We start from the raw sequence: 21,697 nt of genomic DNA, 5'->3' as shown, positions 1-21,697 counted from the left end.
CTACAATGGAATGGTTTAAAACAAAACATATCAAGTTAGAGTGGTCCAGTCAAAGTCCAGACGTAAATCCAATCGAGAATCTTTGTGCTTGAGCAGTAGTTGAGCAGAGCTGGTGGAGATTGGTGGTAATTATTTTCTAATCTGGAAATCATGTATCATTTTCCTGTGTGCTGCTTTGTGTTGCTCTTTCTAAAAAAAAAAAAAAATGCTAATACACTCTAATTAAGTTTATATATATATATATATATATATATATATATATATATATATATATATATATATATATATATATATATATGTGACTTGTGTACGTGTCTTAAAGATATAAGAGCCGCTGCTGCCCCACTGTACTAGCCAAGTGCCAACCAGGACCTGTCGTGTTTAGCGCCCAAGATCTGATGGGATCTGCCATTAGCATCAGGTATGGCCACTATCTGTGAAGGAATGAAAGGCTCTGATGATCCTGAGGGAAAACACAATAGTTGTGGAATAGGTGGAGTAGTGCAAACAATGTTGCTTTAATTACTAAGTATTAACCTGTTTTGAAACCTTCTTGAAACGCGTCAGTGATGGTTAAAAAAGCATGTGCACTTCAAACACTTATGGAATGATACTAACACATAAGGTGTGATTGTACAGATGCAAGTCCTTGACCACTGTCATGAACAATTGCACCAGGGTCAAATTAATCTTCAAATTCAATCAAAGATTAAAGGTCAGCGAGCTCTCTGGAGACTGCTCCATGTGATTGCATTTAGCTGGGAATGCAGGATATGCCATGTAAGATTCACAGCATCGCTTTGATCAGTGCTCACACTGATTTACAAGGCCTGGATCGAAGATGTGTGCTCTTTTATTGGAGAGTAAGTCGCGGATAGCACACTCTTAGTTCAAAGGCTGTTTCGTGCATAGGTGAGATCTGTGTCAACTTCATGTCACAGCAGAGGAGAGGGAAATGTGTGCGGGGCATGTTATTTTACCAAAGTGACAGGAACCGCACACATAAGACGCAAACACACTGGGAGGTCCACATCAAGTCTATTCCCAGACAGCATTTGGCATTGTGGGCTAAAGACATTTTTATGTCCTTGTACAGAGTAAATCAGAAGACAGCTTTGGCTTTAAACCTGTTCCTAGAGACTACTGATGGTTATTTATAGTAGAAAACCGTAAGATTGGAAATACAAACAAAATAGAACTAAAAGTTAATAATTATTTTCTGCGCCAACTGTTGAGTTGTTCCTGATTTATTAAATAATAATCCCATATATACAGAAGATTTATGCTGCATGGTTACCCTTCCCACAATGTGCACAACAGTGTATTATTGGGATTTTTAACGGTACAAACCTAACGGCCCAACAATCAAGTTTATGATGCACATTTTTCCTGCAGAAGAGAGCAGTGGAATTGGAACGAGACACTTCTAAACGTTCCATATGTATGTGCTTCAAACAAATGCAAACCATAGAACAGCTCCGGCATATTTATCTCCATCAGGCGGCGTTTGTGCAGATAAGCGCTTCTGCACTCGCCACAATCACAGCGGGAGATCCATTTGTCAAACATGTACACCTGATATGTGCCGTCTTTGTGCTCTTTTCAACAGGCCCAAACGGTGACACTGCCCCTCCTACTCTCATGGGACTCGCCTCAACCCCCACCCCATCCCCAGCTCACTGTCATCCCTCATCTCTAAAAGGAGGCTTTGTCACAACGTCTCACTTTGGCAGTTTAACTTGATAGTTACTATTGAGTGCCTGTGGGTGGCAAAGGGTACAATTTCCTGTGACTAGATAATAAACTCCAACAATTACTGGAACCTTCCCATGGAGCGTTCACAAATCCTTCCTGTCTGACTGCCCTTCTCGCCTTGATCTCTGGCTGCTCTGTCCATCTATCTTTCTATTATTCACAGCACACCCAATCAATCTTTGGTTATATCCTCCTCTTTGTTCTTTGCAGGCATCACTGGAATGGTGAGGAGACCGGCCCATGTTACACGCGGGACATCAGACGTTCTGGCTCACGCTCTTCATTAAGCACAGAGTTGACGTTCCTTTTTCGAACCTGCTGTGAAGTTGTAATGGAAGCTCGCCCTTGGCCATCTCGGTTTAATGAATGACACAAGGCAGATGTGTTTCTTAATTTGTAGAGCTCATTTGCCTTGGAAGGTGAGTTCACAGCAGCTTGTTAGTTGAGACTTGGTAATGATTAATTAAAAAGACAGGTGGCTGTTACCTGGGTGACGTTGCCCGCCCTGTTGTGTCTGATTGCCCTACAAATGTTGTCGAAGCTTTGTGCATCGTTTGTGCACACTCCATTTTAGACATATTGATCACTGATTGGTTATGGATTGGCCTTAGAAGTTCCAAGGGTTTCAGTCACATGACTTATTTGTTGTCACCGCTATTTTGAAGACGTCACCGCATGCTGCTGCTATACCTCCGCAGCCATATAGTCATGTAAAACACTGTATAAAATTGAAAATAAAAAGGGTTGATACTTCAAGAAGACAGAAGTTATGGACTTTGATTCTTATCTACAGCGGCAGTCGCTGACACTGAAAAGCAAACAACAAACAAACCTTTGAGGACATTTGCATTCAAGCTTCCTCATCCAAAAGCCCTCAAAGCTTTCAAGAGCATAAACTTTATGTGCAGGTGAGTGACTGTCTGATCCTAAAATATAATGCACAGTTGGAAATTAGGCTCATTAAAACTGTCGGCAACTATGCTAACGTTCATTTGCATGGACACAATCATATGTAAACTAGAATTAGCCAGATGCTAACTACCTGAAACAGCTCACCGCTCAGTCTGGCGTGATTTCTTTATGTCCACTGGTCCCTCCTGACCACAGGAATCATTTATGGCGACAAACTGTGTCTTTGGGGATGTTACAGAAGATAAAACCTTTGTTTTGAGACTTTTAGTTGAAACGGCCCACAGTGCACAGAAGTACTGATATAAAGGTGATATTTCATAGCATCTTTGAAAATCAAATATATTCAATATATGAACAGCAAAATGGGTCAGTGGTTAGATCACTGGAAGCATAGAGCATTGAGAGAGTGATTCCTCATTTGCTTCACCCTGTTTCTTCCAGTCTACTACAGCCTATGACAAAAAAAAAACGTTTTAAAAAATCATTTGGAATACGCGCTTAAAGAAGGTGAACCAAAAACTGCCAAAATATGTCAGTTTAAAGACAACTTAATGTACATGCAGGCTAGGAAAACCGGATAACTGGCCTAGTCCAATTTACAACACATTTTTCAATTAGATTGGACTTGTATCAGCAGCAACAAAATACAGTCCCTCCACCACAGACTTGCATGCATTGTTTTATTTTGATACGCTGCATTAAATGAAAGTAAAACTGATTCAAATGTATTTGTGCTGGGGAGAGAAAATAACTTGGGAGCAACACAGTTCTTACTTCCATGTCTCAAAATCAAATGCGCAACCTATGTTTGCCAAAAGTGTGGCTTTAATGTAAATGTATGACTGGTGTTTTATCAGCAATTATAGCCGCAACGTTTTGGTGCTAATGTTACATAAATACACAGCCACTCAATCGGTTTTGGACTCGCATGTTGACTAGGACAAGAGTGGTCTGACTTTAGTTGTCCAGCACATTCTGGGGCCAACCTGAGATGTTGTGGCTTTCTAATCATGAATAAAAGATACAAACTTTTATTGAGTTTGACTTTTGCTTGGGTGTTGATTGGGGCCCCAAACACAGTTCCCATGTGTGTTGAAATGTTTCCAAGTATGTATTGTACACACGAGACGACTGAACAATCATTAACTTCACACATACCTCTAAATGAAGAGCTTTTTATTCCACTGAAACCAAAACACCTGCAGCAGATCATTCGGCTCAGAAAAAGATCTGTGTTAATGGTCAAGGGAAAAGCGGCCAAGACCATTCTTCCTTTACTTGAATGACGACCCAGATGTTCATAAATACAAAGTGTGGGCTCACTTTGAATATAATGATCTGCATCTTGTGTAGCCCTTAGTGTTTGTGAGAGGAAATGAACAACCTTAGAGACTGCCAACAGAAAAAAAAAGAAAAAAACACCACATTGTCATTAGCAGAGTTAATGGTTATTAGAAGGAAAAGAATGGAACAAAAACACGTACAGTTATAATCTCAATTAAAGTCATTAGGGGTCGACGTGCGAGTGCTATTTTGGCTCGAAATCCATAGAATCAAAGTGTGGTAAGATAAAGTGTAGTGCCTATCTTACTTTGTTGAGTTTGTTGTGTGGGCTTCCGGATGAACCGTTGGCCCACACAACTTTTGATGTAGAGCAGAATGTGAATCTTTTCCGACAAAAACATTTTAGTAATACTTGCTTACAAGGTAGGTGAGAGTAAGAAAACGTAGATATGATGCTACACAAAAGCAATACTGTTTTTATTTGCCATTTGGCTGCTGTGACTGGCCAAAACTCCAGAGTCCCTCCGCTTCCTGAGCGATATTAACTCAATTTAAAGTGCAACATATACATCTGGCAGTCCCAAGGTAATGCTTGGGTAGCTTTTTTATATTTAGCAAGAAAAATAATGTAGATCAGGAAAGGTTACAGCGTGCCAACTTTGAGGGAAGTCTTTTTGAGTCATCCAGTACTTTCTGGTGAGAGTCTCTTTTGTGGAGATAATATCTATGCATCCTAGACTATATTTAGAAGATGGAGAGACAGCAGAAAACCTAAATCACTGTTCGCCGTGGCACATATGAAGAAGTATGCCCTTCTTTATGTGGTTATTGTGGTGTTCTGGCACATGTTTATGATCCAACTCAGTCATCAAAGCGTAGCTGTATCTTATATGTTATGGAAAAATCCAGCCCAGTCTGCTTCTGCCCTGCTGTTGTTGAAGTCAGTCTTGAAATTGATCACGTAGATAAGCCTGTGTTTGTTCCCTAGTTTTCTGTCTCTGCCTGCACGCACACACACACACACACACACACACACACACTCACACACTCACACACACAATCCCGGGGGGCCGATCCTTTTCCAGCGGCCCTCACTCTCTCTGAGCGCCAGGGCCACAGGGACTGCCGCCCTGAATGAACGACCTGGAAATCTCACTGTTTCACATGACAGCTGTTCGGAAGTGGAGTTGCCAGCCTGCCTCTTCACGCTTCCCAAGCTTCATTCACTAAAAACACAGAGGGAAGGTAGAGGTATGGCCCCACCCAATCCCCCTACACCAGGGACTCCTCTGACATCATGTCTCTGTCACCCCGCAGACGCCATTGTTGTCCGTGACTGGCTGCAGCTCATCCCGCCCTCCACTCTTCCGCTCTCTCATAGTGGCTCTCTTTCTTTTTGTTTTGTTTGCAGCAACAACAAAGGGACGCCAGAGTCAAGGCTGGAGACATCCTCCCTCTCCCTGGTCATTTATAAAGACAGCTTCCCCTCCCAGCCCCACTGCTCTTGAATAGACACAAACAGAGGCCTAGCTGTGCCCACAACTTTACTCTACCCTTTAATTTTCTGCTAGAGCCGTACTGCTGTGTACACTCAGGAGAGACACGCATCTTTCTCAATCACACATCTCCCTTTTCACTTGAGCTGTTTGGGGATGGCTCGGAGCGACAGTTTACATCAAGGGATTAAACATATAACATTTAAAGGAGACATATTACTTTTTCAGGTACTTCATATTGAACTACAAGTAGATCATCATTTTACATTTTGTTCATTGTAAACCGCAAAATTGTTTCAAAATGGCTTAGTAGAACCGCTTCATAGACTTCCTGTTTCGAAACCGCAGAACTGGAAAGCCCCGCCTCCGCATAGCCACAGCTCACCGCTCTCCGCCGATGTCCACGTGCGTAGCGGCGCTGCGGAACGAACAAAGCCAAACACGGCGCCCTTCGCGACTAAACAAAGCCGGGTGTGGGCGATAAATTTAGTGGAAAGGGCCAAATATTTCACTAAACTACAGAACTAAACAGAACACTTGTAGACATCAACACCAGCTGTTCACATCTGTCACCATCGGAGCCAGTTACATCTGAAAGTGCCAATAAAAGACCTTGAGCCACTAAACCTGCTGTTTGGTCATGTACGTTTACCTGAAATAATGTGATCGGTGACCACACATTCTTTTTGTGTGAGTACTGTGTGAAATGGGGATGCGACTGGGAAAGGACACCGCAGCAAACAAAATCCCAACGGCGACGCTGCAGGCTGCCCCTGTGACCACCGAACGTAACGACCACACAGATTCAACATGAAATACAATGTCTAGACTAATTGTAACTAGTTGGGCTTTTCAAAAATGTATTTAGATTTGTGAAATAATCAAGTTATTACAGTTTATTAAGAACATGAGCGCAAATAGACGCAAAATGTACTTACTTTTCAACAGATCCCAGCTAACATAGTAGCTGGGATCTGTGTAATAGGATGCAGTCTGGACCACTGCACTATGATTGACACCACTTGACACTTTTATTGGTTCTTCCTGGCCCATTTTAACCTTCTTTTGTTCTCTATCTGTCTGGAGAATCTATATGTATCATACAAGGTCATGGTCCTTGTCTAAAACGGAGATTTATACCTGCTTAAGATGCCTTGCTCTGTAGGGGTCCAGCTCCGTTTGAACTTGGACATTAAGCCCGCGGTTGCATGACAGATAGACAGCAAAAAAGTAAGAAGTGTATGGTAAGGTTGTCACATATTGTTTGAATCATCCTCGCTGTGGGATTGTTATAGGCCCTCTCTTTCACCTCATGAAATGTCTATCATTCAGCACAACGGAACCATTAGTGTATGAAACCCAAGAAAGGCCAAGCAAAAGAAAGAAAAGAAACTTCAGCTTTACATGCAGTTTAGAAATGAAGGTACTATACCCAAAGATTTGCTTTTACACTAGTAAGTGAGGTGTAAGTGAGGTGTTTTTTTGTAACTATATTACAAGAGAATGTAGAGGAGCAGTGAGGGACATTTGCAGATGTCTCTCCCAGCTCCACCAAGTCTAACTTATCTGAATTGTGGGATGGCATATAGCTTTACTATTGAGCCACATGGCCGTATGAGGACCAAAGGTATTCGTTGAGGCACCTGATTTAAAAAAAAAAACGGCGTAATACTGTACATCCAATACTCATCCCAAAATGAAATATAACGTGGCAATTTGGGCTTGCGGGTAATGATCAACAGATGGCACCCCTAAAATATGAAAGCCCTCTTCTTTCACTCGATGTTGTCTCTCTCCTGCACTACCATGTCCCGGGCCGACTGGTTGTGGCCTAGGAATACTCTTTCCTAAATAAATATCCAACTAATCTGGTTTAAATGAGTTTGCGCTTCCTCTAATGTGCGTCCCTTCTCAGTCTGGTGAGCGGTTAAGAGCCCCGTGGCACACTGCTCTGCAGCGTGTCACCGCACATTGGTTTGGCTGCTGACTATCCTGAGGAGCCGGAGTTCTTCGTTGCAGCTGATCGTTGGGTGGTCAAGTCCCAGGGCTGAGTCCTTTCAAAACGGGTTTATAGGCCGTTCAGTGCAGACGTGGATGGTGATGGAAACGTGATATTGAGAGCAAAGTGGAACGGTTTCCAACTCTGGTAACTATAATTCTGTTTTTTAGGTAATAGGGCTGGCACATCTAAACTACTGTGTTTCTCCTCCTCATCTGATAAGGCTTTTTTTTTTCATTGCGATTAATAAAATGTTTTATGTTTTTGTTTTAAGAAAGTGGTGGACCGTTCACCAGAGAAGAGAAGGAAAAATGTGTGAAAAAGTGTTAACTCACAGTCTTCCCTGTCCTATTGGCACTATCACATATGCCCTACACTAAGACAGTTCATTGCGTTATCTATAGAAAACACAATCCTTACTATTTGGGGACCACATCACTCATATCACCACAGCATATTGTTGGATCTTAAACAACTCCCAGTGTGCCCCCCTCAGATTTTACACTGTACAAGCCAATCTCTGAGATCAACGTCTCTGCTGATGCTACACTTGCAAAACGATGTTTTTCCTGGCGAGATTTCAAACTCATTTTTAAGAACAATATATTCATTTGTCAGTGGCTGTTGGACGCGTGCTTGGGCTGAAATGGCAGCGGGTGTGTGCAGTGCAGCCAAGCATGAGGTGTGGGTCTGATGTGGGTCCTGTGATTCAGCTTGTCCTTTATTAGAAACTCCATCAATATTGCCATAACAAATTCACAGCTCTGTTTCCCCATTACACTTTATGGATTAAGGTTGGACATGTTAACTCAAGGGGTATCAATGACAACGCAGACCATAATAAACAATCTATCTGAAAAGATGACCTGCCATCACACTTTACCACTCTTAGTCATTTTTGTTATGTTTGGAGGAAGCTACAAGGTGCTTCGAGTACACGGGCCTCTTTATGTTATTGATGATCTGTGGTGGTCTCCTGGAGTAATTCTAGCCCCATAAAGCTCACTGAGGGACTCTTCACTGCAGTGGAACTGGCTCTACATCGCTGCCAAGTCTGTCATTGCAACAATCCCCTGTGTGTATCTGTGTCCTGATAAGCACAGAATGCAAATAAAATGTAGCATGTGCTTGTGTGTGGTGCAGTTGTGCAAAGTTCATTTCAACTCATTGTAATAATAATAACGCCTTGGATTCATGCAGAGCTTTTTGAGATACTCAAAGTATTCTGAGAAGGCACGAAACTCCGCTCCGCAGCCAATGGCAGCAAACTATCTTCGCAGCTGGACTCTCTAGCTTTGCGCAAGGTGTTCTGCGATAGTGATGGGCGATACCGCCGATTTCTGATTTGATCCAATACCGTGTAATACTATGGTAAATATTGCTATATTGATCCGATCCGATATCATATTAAAATATCTGGATTAGGTATTGCTGGCTTAAGCCTGTCCTGAGTTGGACTCGTGGCCAGTCCATTGGAACTGCAGTGAAAATATCCTTGACAGTCCAGAAAGCATTTTTTCCATTGAGCGTAATGTATAAGCAAACTGCGCGTGTTCGACCAATTGGTCAGCTCTCGCTCTGATTGGCTCTTCACACTCACATGTTTGTGTGGACTGTGAACTACCAGATGTAGCTACCTGCAGTATGTCCTGGCTGCGTCTAGTCCAGACTGAGACGGCTGTGTGAGCTAATGAGGTGAACAGACTGGAACTAAACTATGACTGGAACTGAACGGCAAGTCATTTTAAACTGAAAATGAACATGACCAAAACACAAAGGAATCCACTCTAAATAAATATTGCTAATTTATTGGAGCCTCTGTGTCAAATCAATATTCTTATATATATACTTATCTGCACCCTTTGTATAGGGAAACTTGTATTAAGCTAAGGCTAACAACATCCATGCAATTGTATTTAGGATCAGCTGGGGATGTATTCTGAAGAGTGAAGGATGCCACTACACCAAAGCCTAAACAAAAAAGGTATATACATAGTCCTCAGTGCCAACTCTTTATTCTTAGTGTCTTATATGTATATTCTCTTTACCCATCTAAATAAAACAGTTTCTAAATCGATAGTGTTCGTCAGTATACAGCTCTTAAGTTGATGAATTGTCTCAGTAATGTTAATGCTTTGTTTCTTCACCAGATGTGTGTAACCATAGCCTTTGTGTGGTTGCTTTCACAGTCAGAGAGTTGAATAAATGTCAGAGTTTATTATCATTTTCCAAATGAATTACTCATTTTCCAAATAATTCTGATGGGAACATAAAAATAAAAATTAATCTGGGATAAAAACATCTGTACACCTCACCAAAGCCGTTAGAGCAATGTTATTTTTACTATTGGGCCAGTGGTATAGTGGAATTTCACTTTGGTCGATGGAATATCCAAAGAATCTTGTAAAATAATGTGAAATAATATATCCTAATCAAATGCATTATTAGGATTTGATTAAAAGACAGAGGGAAGGCTTTGATGAATGAAACTATAGCTGGCAGGGAGTTGTCAGAGCGAGCCAGGCCAGATGTCAAACTCTCCATGATTCAACTGGTGAGTCAGGCTCCACTCGGGAGGGCTGTGTACGGACATTAAGATGAAAGGGGTGCTAGCGCAGAATTGTATTACTTCAACAAGATTGCACCTCATCTTTGCTTCCGTCTCCTGTGCATTCCTCCATAGGTGAATACAGGAGACGAAAGAAGTCCTACATTGTTTGAATTTTGACCTTTGTTGTTGTTGATATCTTGTTTTAGAGTCAGTGTAAATTGGGATAAGAGGTGGACAGATCCTGTAGAGCTGGAGTGTGAATCATCAGAGAGAACGCTGCATCACGTCTGGCAGAGGGTTGAACAAACACACACAGGCTGACCGGGGGCACAGTTAGGCCACTTATGTTCTACTACGCGCACGCAGTAAAACAACAGGTCACTCGTGGAAAAATAGATAGTCTAAGTGCGTCAAATCAAAGTTTAGTCATCCTGACAGAAGAGTTAGCAGTGAGAGTGGGGGGCGTGAAGTCTGCGAGCGTCAGGGGCGGAGCAGAGAAACCCTGGGGCTGGGGGTCCTTCAACAACTCATAGCACACTTAAACACTAATAATAATAATTTGGTGTAGCCAACTCAAATAATGAATTAACGTATCTCAAATGCACCAAAAAATACAGGAAAGTATAATTTTCTATTGTGAGAACCCCCAAAACCTTTTGTAATGGTTTATTCCAAACAACAAATGTAGGTACAGGAACACAATAGAATGGATGCAACTTACATATTAAGTAGGCCACCTAAAATATGTCCTCTTTTCAAGGAGGTTAGGTTTCTGTAATTCCTGACGTGCTGACGGACACTTGTGACCCCAAACATCAGTCAGGACCCGGAGTCAGAACCTCACTGACTGAGCCTCAAGCCATCTCTGACTCACAACTCCAATTATTAGATCAGATCTCTTCTCCATTGTCTCAAGCTTTTGAATAATGTTGTTTTGTGTTTGTGTTGAGAAATTATGGGTGTCCGGTCCTCACAAGGGAGAAAAGAAATTACCTGGGAGAGGAAATAGAGCGACCACAATGCACTCACAATACCTTCTGCATCCCCTTTCTTTTAGGCATAGCTGCCGGTGCAACCCGAGCCCCTGGCTTTTTTAGCCTTGTGTTTATCTAAGCGTCTCCCTGGGACAGTCCGATGTGAGCCTTCAGTCGACAACCTTTCAGTGTTCCACTATGAGAAAAATACAGACTCCCATGCCAATTATTCTTCTCACACTATAGCAATAAGTGGCCTGTATAGACAGAGTACACCTCTGCATAACAAACATGTGAGACAGAGCAACACTCTTTCACCATGAAGGGTATCTATGGACGTAATACACATATATAGAACGGATTATCGTTATCAACTTATCAACATGAAACACAATTTGTATGGAGGACAACAAAGCTGGATTCCATGCCCTTTGCCAAATGAGTGCGTTGACACCATCACAGCACATGGCCTGAGCGTCTGAATGAGCTGCTGCTAAAAACACAATGAAAGCAGCTGTACTTGTGTGTCTCTACAGATCGTCACTTTCCTTTGAAAGGCTTTAGTACATATTTTTCTGTTCAGCACATTGGACAGCTCAGCCTCTAACCATGTCTCAGTCATATCCTCTCATATGTTCACACATTATTTCCTTTTGAAGCACAAACATCTCTCTAAAAATCCCTTTTAAACTGCTCTGAATCAACAGTGAGTGATTTCCGAGCTACAGGTTACATACATGTGCAGTGGAATGTATATATCAGGGGAAAAGAGTGGTCATGAAGCAGGCGGGAACAGCCCCATTCATCTCAGTGACTTGTTTATAGCTGTAACATGATCTGGCTTCAGGCAGATAGCATCAGTGAAAAGATGGCTTTATTCTCTGTCACCAGTCGATCTGTCCATCCTCCTGCTGCACACGGCTCTGCATGGTTTACACTCCGGGCACTCAGCAGGCTGTGGCCACAGTGCATCATGGTCAACCCCAAATTATACAGTTGCACGCCACTTGTGGCTGCAGTGGGACAAGAAAAACAGACTCAAGAAACGTGACTACTATCCTACCATAAAACAGACTGAGATTTTACGTTGAATGTACACAGAGACATTTATTGTGTTTCTGATGTCAAACTCAAGTACCACGCACACTTTGAAGACTTTGAAGTATCCCATTTCTCCTTCATTCCTTTTTTATATACAGACATTTAGAAAAAAACACATTGGAAACTTTAAATGATGTGAAATGTTTCAAGTGCACCTTCAAGTGTATGGGTCAAATTAATGGAAAATGTACTTCCGGAACCACCTGGGCAAATAGACATTGAAGTGTTTAACTTCAGGTGGAGCACCAAAATCCTGGATCTGGAGAAGTGTTCGTGGCATTCTCACAGATCTTAATGTAAATCTGCTCGACTCCCGGCTGAGTCACCTGCAACTGCTGATTTATGCTGGAATAATAAGTAATCAATCTGTATTCACACCTTTTTAACATAATGCGCTGTCAGAATTGTGCATGTGTGATTATTCCATGATGGGATGTGAATCATCAAGAAGATGCTGCCACAGCATTTTCCCAGCTCACGAGCGGGGATTGCCCAACTAAATTATGACCAAATGAACCACACTGAATAAAACATGGTCTTTAGAACCTATGTGCTGATCATAGACTTTAGGCACCAATAACCACATGTTGTATTTGCCAAAAAACACACCACATGCCATACAAAGCAAGGCTGGACTGTTACAACTAGCCTTTGCTGTGCGCACTCATTTTTTTGTGAACAAGTGTTAGATTACCTCTAATGCAACTAATTTCTGCAACAACAATGCCACTATACGTACTAACTGTGCCAACTGTGGAGAGCAAACAACAGTAACAATGATGGTTGTTTTGACTACAAACCGCTGCTCTGCTTGGTGAACCACACGGCATTCAAAACAAAGCTACATTACATGGAGCCGTCCCCCATTATTTGTCCATCACTTGCCCACATATGGTAATAAACTGTGCACGCTCACTTTCATCCGAGTTGGACCTTGGCCTGATTTCATTCAGTGAATAAGAATACAACCACATCAAAACAAGCCGTCCTCGTCCAGCTCTTCATGTGTAAATCCAACAAGCATGTTCACCAAGTCTTGAAGATTGAAATGACCCTTACGCCACACTTCTGTCTGTCAAGAGCCATGACTGTCCTGACAGGTGGCACACAAATCAGCCTGAATGCTAAACTAACCAGTCTCACTTCTGTTCACCGCTGCCGTCGTGACCGTGTCGGGTTTCGGTCGAGGATGTGCGGACAGTGAAATCCTTGTTTTCTTCCAATTACCATCCTCACCTCAAAACTTCCCCCGGGGGATTTTCCTCCTCCACTGTTTGAAGGGCATTAAGGCTCACTCACCCTGAGTCACTAGTCATTATGAAGAGCCAGACTGTCCTTTGTCTCCTGGAGCATGTGAGCTGCTAAGAGATGAGCCAGGTCAGCAAAGAACTTACCCAGCTTCAGTCACGTCCTCTTCAGGTGGCGAATATGGAGAGGGAGCGGTCAAGCGTCTGTTCCCTTGACAACAGTTCTATTTTTTGTTCACAACATATAAAAAGACATCACCGGTAATATAAGCATACCAAAAATGAATGAAAAGGTAGGGATGGACGTTACCACATTTATCCCCAAGTGGAAGTGTTTTCAATACCATTACTCAATACTGATGGAACCTTATGGTGAAGGCGTCTTAATAAAAACAGCCTAAGCTTGTGGAAAAAAAGGCTCTAAAGGACAAACAGAACACCTGACATTGTCCAGTGTGCAGCTGGTGAAGTTTGTTTGACATAAAACAACAAAGAAAGGGCCCAAACATGTCCAATATCAATGCCCACTCTTAAAATGTATGTATGTCAATTAGGATCAAAATGTGTGTAGTAACATTGAAACCCACATTTTTCTCTCTCAGTTGATATTTCGATACCGATCCTCATGAAAAGGAACAGATTGGAGAACAATCTGATTTGCCCCCTTTCTCTGTATGACCTACACAACACATAGTCTAAAACATTACACTGCAAATGGAAACCGCAAATCTAACCGCAACGACCTATTTTCCTTTTTCATACTCATTCACATACATTCAGTGGTGGAAGGAGTACTGAATATGGAAGTAAAGGTACAGGTGCATGACTATAATGTAAGTGCTGGGATCAAATCTGTGTTTGAGTAAAAATAAAAAGTACTCATGAAAAAAACTACTCGGAGTACTAGATACTATGTATTTTTTAACATGATTGTTTTGTTTAAAGTGGAAGTAAGTCACTTTAAGCATATTCTATGAGCTCTGGCCAATCAGAGCAGTCGATGCAGTGGTGTTTTGTGACAGACAGCTCTACTCAATACTCATAGTGAGTATTACAATGACATGGCTGAAATTATACTCAAACACAATGACACAGTGTTTGTCATTAGTCAGAGCCTGGTACATGTGCATTTACTTGTCTTATTGAAGCGGTTCTGCAAAGTCAGTTTGACACTACACAAATGATGACATCCATCTAAGATTACAAATGAATACTGCAGTGAAACTCTTTTTCATTCATTGCACTTTGCAGTCTTATATTTCCTGCCAACACATGATTTCTAGCGTTAGTTCCTCTCATTAATTGACATTTAGCTGTTATGATGGACCCTTTTCAAGCTTCAAAATCCTGGAAAACTATGTTTGAATGTTGTAATTGTGGAGGGACAGGGATAAATATCTCAAGTGGCTCAGATAAGGACAAAGTCTGGTAATTACACATGCATTTAATAGGCCTGGTTCAAATATTCACATCAACACATCAACAGAGATTTCCACCACCTTCATGACGCCATCATGGAGTCAAATGTTAGAGATTATTTAGCATTGCACTTGTGGACCTTTGATTACTCTCATGATGAAGGACACGTTGGCCATGAGAGAGTTTTTGGAGAGTTTCTGCCCCCCTGTGGTCAATAATGCAACTGTCCAGGTGCCAGGGCTTCCCATTTATTAACTCAGACCAGCTTTTGTGACTTTATAGCACTCCAATTGAAGAAAGAACTTGTGGCTAATCAGATTATGGCATAAATTCAGAAGGAGCATTGGACAGTTTGAGATTGCAGTGTGCTCGGTGCTTTGGCGCTGGGTTTATAGCGTATAAAGCAAGCATATAAAAGTGCAAAGGACTTTTTATGAGGATCTGCATCATGGATATTGGATCATAAATATTAAAATGTGGCTAGTTTGTTTGCACATTAAAAGCTTGTGGACTAATTAAAATGCTGAAAAGTGACATTTTTATATTGAAAACAACTAAACGTGTCGTTTCCTTAAGCTAATTTTTGTGTGAAATTGGGGTAAAACGCGCGGCGGACATTCAGCAAACTGTCAAAGAGCCGGGAATCACTCTTGCAGCGCTGAGCAGAAGCCTGCGCGCGCACATCTGAAGTTTTCCTTGCAACACAATGAAACAATCAGCACCTAATTCGTCGATCGCTAAGAACTGGATTAAGGGAAATTGAAAAAAGGCAAAAAAAACACATTTATCACAGCGACAGAAAAGAACAGAGATCTTGAAATAATCAAAACAATGTTCGATTTGAGACGATCTCTAAACTGCACGTTGCATTCTTAGGGCCTATTTTTTCCCTGACTCCTGTTCTTTTAAGTTCCTCCGACAGCAAGTCTCTTCCAGTCCATAGAGTATCTAATTTCACGGTACAACGCGTTTCATTTGTCATTTCTACTAGTTAACAGCACGCCACGCCAACTGGACAAGTGCAGTTGGCGTCACTTTGCTATTCTTGGCGTGTTACCCAGAAAAGTCACAGGGTCGAGCATGTTCTGATCCCAGCGTCCTTCACCCTTGGCACCGGTCTTGATACAAAACTATTCTCTCCTCGTAAAAGAGATAAAAAGAGTCTAGACCAGCACTTCACCGTTGTTGTGCTTGGGTTGTGCTCTGACACGACCTTGGCAGATGTTTTGGCGGAGGACGGCGGATGGTGAGGTTCAAAAAAGGAAAACCAAGTGCTCTGTGTTCTTCTTTGGGACCTCCACAACAACAAAAACACACACAAAACAACAAATTGGCCTAAGCACAGACGAGATAATGGCCGTGGGCGCAGCATCAGGACTTATGGGTCTCTCCATCACTAGAACAATTGATCTGGATTTGCAGGAGTTTGTCGTAAAACAAAAAAAACCTCTCGTTTCATCTTTGGCTCATTAAAAAGTCCATGAGCACGAGCAGACCAACTGGAAACAAAGACTTTCATGCTCTTGTCCTTTAAAAGACACCGAATCAAAGGCCATTGGACGTAATGAGGCTCAGGAGACGATTTCCAGCTACTCCACCCAAGACCAAACGTATAGAACTGTGTCTTTTTAGGACAAATGCTGCATCCAAGCGGGTTTTCTCCGGGCAAATCAGTAAAATGCTGCGTTCACCTCTTAATCTGTTCTTAAGCAGTTCAAATAAAATGATGTATGTTGACTGAACTGAGCAAAAAGTGTTTGAACTAGTGAAGTCATCTTTTATATGAGGGTATACAGTGACATTTCTGACTTTTTGTGTTTTTTACTGTCCAGTCATATTTAGAAACCCATTACTAATTGAAGTGCAGCGGTGGAAAGTAACACCGTAAGTACAAACGTTGAAGTACTGTACCCGAGTAATAACTGGGGGCATTTGTACTTTACTTCATTTACAGTGACTATATTTTACGTTTACTTCACTACATTTGAGAACAGGTCAGCCTACTGTACTTTCTGCTCCACTACATTATGGACAGAAGTATTAAGTACTTTCCGTATGGTTTGATCGGCTATTTTTTTTATCTATTTTTGCACATTCACTGTGACGTCCTGACTTAAGGTTTTGAGTTCAAGTCGTGGCCTTTTATCAGCCGCATTTCACTCTTTAATCGTTTTTGAATACTTTTTACTCTGCAGTACGTCTTCCACCATTGTCGACGTGTACCATAGCCACTCACATCAGTCGGAACAGAGTTGAATTGTACTTTTTTTTTTTAACTCGAATTGACTGTGAAAATGGGATTAAAATCAGACTAAACACTTCTGTGCGAGATACAAAAAACAAACACCGTAAACCACTCTTTTTCCTCTTTTTATTGACGTTCAAAGTATTGCAGTTCAGTCTCGCCAACACCGTCATCCTGCTCTTCGTCTTCGGGCGGGAGAACATCCTAAAGCCCTGTGAGCGGAGAGCGGTTCCAGACGGCCGTGGCGTTTCATTTGATCCCGCTGCCGCTCATGGTCTGGGCCTTGCACACGCCTTTGCCGGCCACTTCAAAAGCGGCTCCTTTGTACGTGGCGACACACTGTGCGTCCGTGCGCAAGTCGGGCTGGACCTGCTCCCAGACCTTCTTCTTGGGGTTCAGCTCTTTGTCGGGCTCACCTGCAAACCAGACGGATCGTTTTTTTAAAAGGGCTCATTCAGCGCACAGATTGAGACGTTTTTTGAGTCAACACTTGACACAGAAAGTGCTTTTTTTGTCCCGGTTTAAAGTGCCTCTGACAGTTTGAACGACGCATTGAACTAAAATGCACTTGAGATAAATATATTCAGAATAGTGCATTTTTTAGGTTTATTATTTCACTTCCTGTTTATAATTGATGACATCACACTAGGAAGTTACCTGGCAAAAACTGGGCCAAAACTCATCTAATGTCACTTTTTTTAATATGAGAAATAAAACTTTATGAGAGCGTCTTTATTTTGTTGAATTGTTGTTTAGAGAGTCAAAATAGTAGTAAATTCTGCATAAACTTTGACTGGAATGAGTCTCTAGTGTGATGTCACTTCCTGTCATTTTTCTACAGATTTTTCAACGTTTTCTCCACAGATACCAACTCAGTATATGGTGTAAAACTATAATGTACATGTGCAACAGGTACAAATACACCAAATAAACTCAAAATTAGAAAATCTTAAAAACACGGCATAGGTACTTAAACCCGGATCATTACTATAACAAATTCAGTCTTTGTGATGGACGACCTGCCTCCACGAACAACCTCAAACGAGCTAAACAACTACGGCCAAAAAAAATGATGCGACGGCGAGAATAATTCAATGATTTCTGACGGTTTTTTTGGCAAACGTGAGGTTTTTTCTCCCTGGCGAACAAAATCTATCGACGCATCGGGTGTTACAAACCTGCTCGTTCTTTTCACGTCATCTTTACGCTTGGCTCGCCCGAATACTGCCGCGCGTTTCATCTTTACAAAGTTTACAGAGATCTGAGCGGCAGGACTCGTGTGCCTTTCTCTAGTTCAAGCACAACTTCTGGGCCCTATTAGAAAGAGGAGTCACGGGTAATTACGGCCGCGCGCCAACACTGAAACGGCCGTAATTTAATCGACATTCGAGACATGACAAAAGTGGTCTCAACCTCTGATTTCGATTAGGCGTACGCTCCGTTACAGATGGAGTTTTTAAGTAAACTGTACTTTCGAGTTTGGTTAATTCTTGTAATAAATTGTACTTTTTGTTACGGTAAATGTGAGGTAAAACCAAGATTTTACGGAAATTGCATTGAGAAACACTAAAGCAACACATGTATATCCTTTAAATAAGAGCCTTTTAAATAATCATCACCCCATTTCATTTTTAAATAACCAAAGAACTACGACGCGTACAGCCGAGATAAAAGCTTTGGCTCGGATCAAAACGCTTTCATCAGATCCTTCTCAATTTCACCGGAATTCTTCACTTTCTTCTGGGAAAAAGCAAATTAGAAACAACGAAAAAAATTGATTGTAACCACTATAGTCAGCTTTTGATTAGTCAGTCATTCAATTGGCATCGTGTAAGCAAGCGAATCTTAAAACAATTGCTCTATCACAAAGGAAATAAGCGCTAAATATAGCTCACAATCCTTCTTTAAGAGGTGGATTTTGGCAAAAGAAATTAAAAATCATCTGTCACACATCATTTACCGTCTAGCAAAAAACACATAACTAAAACTATTCTGTGGAAAAGAATAAAACATCTTCACAGGGAGTCAACTTTATTGGCGGTCATAAATTGTTTGTATTGTAAAGTTCTGACATTGTTCCTACCAGAAAGTGAGCTAACCTGGGGCAGTAGCTCATCTGTTGGACTGCGGTGTAAACCTGAGGAGTTTGTGATGATTTATTTGGGGATTTTTAAGAACTGTTTGATCACTTAACCATGCACAAATTCAAGAGAGTAATATCTTGAAACAAACCAACTGCTGCGGAACAGAGACATTCTGTGGAAAACTGGCTCAAAGCGACACACGAAGCAGAAATAATTGGGTTCGTCTCCGGTGTTGTGTTTCAGATACCTGGGAAGCCCTGGAAAGTCACTCTGTCTCCGGGTACGGCTCCACTCGGAGGGTCCAGGATCTCCACTTTGTCTGGGGAGCTGGCGCACATCACCATGGCCTGGGACACCACTCCTCTCATCTTGGCCGGCTTCAGGTTACACATGAGCACGGCCATGCGGTTCTGCATCTGCAGGAGGCCCACAACAGAACACTGATCACTTCACTACACTAGAAATGACACATAGTATACCATGTTACCGCTGATAAAAGGGCAATTATCAATAACCCACCCTTCCCAGTGTTTATGCTAACATATGTTTAAGTAGAATGTAGTGCGATCGCACCTGGTCCAGGGGTATGTGTTTGACCAGGCCACTGACCACAGTCCTGGGACAGGCCTCGCCCACGTCCACCTGCTCCACATACAGACTGTCTGCGTCTGGATGTTTGTCTGCAGAGATGATGCGTCCGATGCGCAGGTCCAGGCGGGAGACGTCCACTTTGGCCTCGTCTTGGCTCGGGGCAGACTGCTTCTTCTCAGCCTTTTCTGTGACAGGAAATACTGTTACGCAACCTGGAGATTCAAATAGACCTAAGCTCATATTTCATACAACTGAATGTACTCCGAGAGAACTCGATATGAGAGTAAAGGAGCCGCGTTTCCAAAAAGTCAGTCAAGTTTGAGAGCGCCATTTGTGAAATCTTTCATGGTCGTAAAAGGAAAAGTTTTGTTGCAGAGATACAAAGCATTTATAGATATATAGAAATAAATTGATTAGTTAATGATTAACAAACATTTATAAATGCTTTGTATCGATGCCTTATTCTAAAAAAGCATTTTTTCAAGTGGTATGTTTCCAAGCTCAAGTCACAGCTCAAACAACACTTGGCATCCATGTGGAATTCAGTTTAATTTCCTGCCACAAAGAAAACAAAAGCCACCAATAGAATGCCTAGGGCAGGCATGTGTTTCATTTCATCAATAAATATATTCAGCAAAAGAAAAAAACACAAGACGGTATGCATACCCGAGGTTAATGACAAAACCAGTAGACGCGTTGGCCAAACGCTCCATGCTCCAGTGACTTAACAGAATAGCAGGCGGTTCTTCTCCAGAAAAGCACCTTCATTTGGACTAAGTTGCTGCAGTGGACAGCACTGATCAAGTGATCAGCAAAGCTTTAATCAGCATTTGCACTAAATTGATTCCAAATGCGGCCTTTGATTGTGGGCTGCGCTGTGATGACAGCACAACAAAATCACATTTGCACATCTCCATTGAGATTACTACGGCTTTGTGACTAACAAGAAATGACGAGCTGGAAATTGAACTATATCAAATGTGGAAGAGACCGTGACATCTGGTAACTGTGTGTGTGTGTGTGTGTGTGTGTGTGTGTGTGTGTGTGTGTGTGTGTGTGTGCGCCTGTGCGCGCACGCACACACACACACACACACACACACAGGCACAGACACACAGGCACAGGCACAGAAGCACACACACACACACAGGCGCACACAAACACACAAACAAACACACAGGGGCACACACACACAAACACAAAGGGGCGCACACACACACACAAAGGGGCGCACACACACACACACGATGAGTGATTTATTACAGAGAAGTTTATCCCTCTGCAGTGCGTCTTTGATCAGGGTTTGGGAGTGAAGGGCCAGACATGACACGCCTTTGTTTTGACTTTGATATTAAGATGTCAAAGAACCTCGCTGAAATGATCTCTCATATTGGCCTTCATGAAGATGGAAGGATGCTGCTGCCTGTACGACTTTACCTTTCTTCTCTGGCTTCTTCTTCTTGGCCTCGTCTTTGGGAGGGGGGCTCTGGAGCGGGTCAGCAGCAGCGCAGGGGGGCTGGGCCGGCTTGGAGGTTGCGGGGGGAACGGTCTTTGCGCTGCACTCGACGCTGTTTTCCCCCGACGGCATTGGCACATCCAGCACTGCACAACGAAACAGACATAACAGTCCCACGTTTTGAAGAGGCAGATAATTTTGACCAAAACAGAGCTAAAAATGACACGGGAAGCTTTATTTAAACATTGGCGCTGCTGACGCAAACAGTGCTGAAAATCACCATGTCAGAGTTGACGATAAGCAGGAAATGGAGCCATAAAGAACAACATACGGTGCCACTGAGAAGAAGTAACCATCCATTTGCGGCGCCTGCAGTTTTTGTACAGAGGAGCAGTTTGGTCTGACAAACACACCGCGGTTACAGGAATGCTTTTTAATCACCTTAATTCTATGTTCAAACGAAAGAAGAGGACCTTCCGGTTTACATAGAAATGAGAGTTCCATCCTTGACATTACCTTCGTCTCGCCATTTTCCACCTGCAAAACCTTTTTTTTAATCTTTCGATCTCACATTTGACTCCAC

At 42.2% G+C, this 21,697-nt stretch overlaps 1 protein-coding gene across 3 annotated transcripts in view; it reads right to left on the bottom strand.

The window, feature by feature from the left end:
* Nucleotides 1-17,097: 17,097 nt before the first annotated feature.
* Nucleotides 17,098-21,697, bottom strand: part of aimp1a (aminoacyl tRNA synthetase complex interacting multifunctional protein 1a) — a 91,664-nt gene continuing 87,064 nt past the window's right edge. For all 3 annotated transcript variants that reach the window (XM_072462339.1, XM_072462338.1, XM_072462340.1), the window contains exons 4-7: nt 21,096-21,260; nt 19,641-19,843; nt 19,315-19,483; nt 17,098-17,399 (exon numbers count right to left, since the gene is read on the bottom strand). In XM_072462339.1, coding sequence (XP_072318440.1) covers nt 17,233-17,399; nt 19,315-19,483; nt 19,641-19,843; nt 21,096-21,260 — 704 coding nt within the window. In that variant the 3' untranslated portion in view covers nt 17,098-17,232. The remainder of the gene's footprint in view (nt 17,400-19,314; nt 19,484-19,640; nt 19,844-21,095; nt 21,261-21,697) is intronic.

Source organism: Eucyclogobius newberryi, unplaced genomic scaffold (assembly GCF_026437365.1).
Source record: "Eucyclogobius newberryi isolate DKJ021-1_F unplaced genomic scaffold, fEucNew1.0.hap1 SCAF_4, whole genome shotgun sequence".
In the NCBI taxonomy this organism is placed as follows: Eukaryota; Metazoa; Chordata; class Actinopteri; order Gobiiformes; family Gobiidae; genus Eucyclogobius; species Eucyclogobius newberryi.
This window is presented reverse-complemented; position numbering and strand designations above follow the sequence as displayed.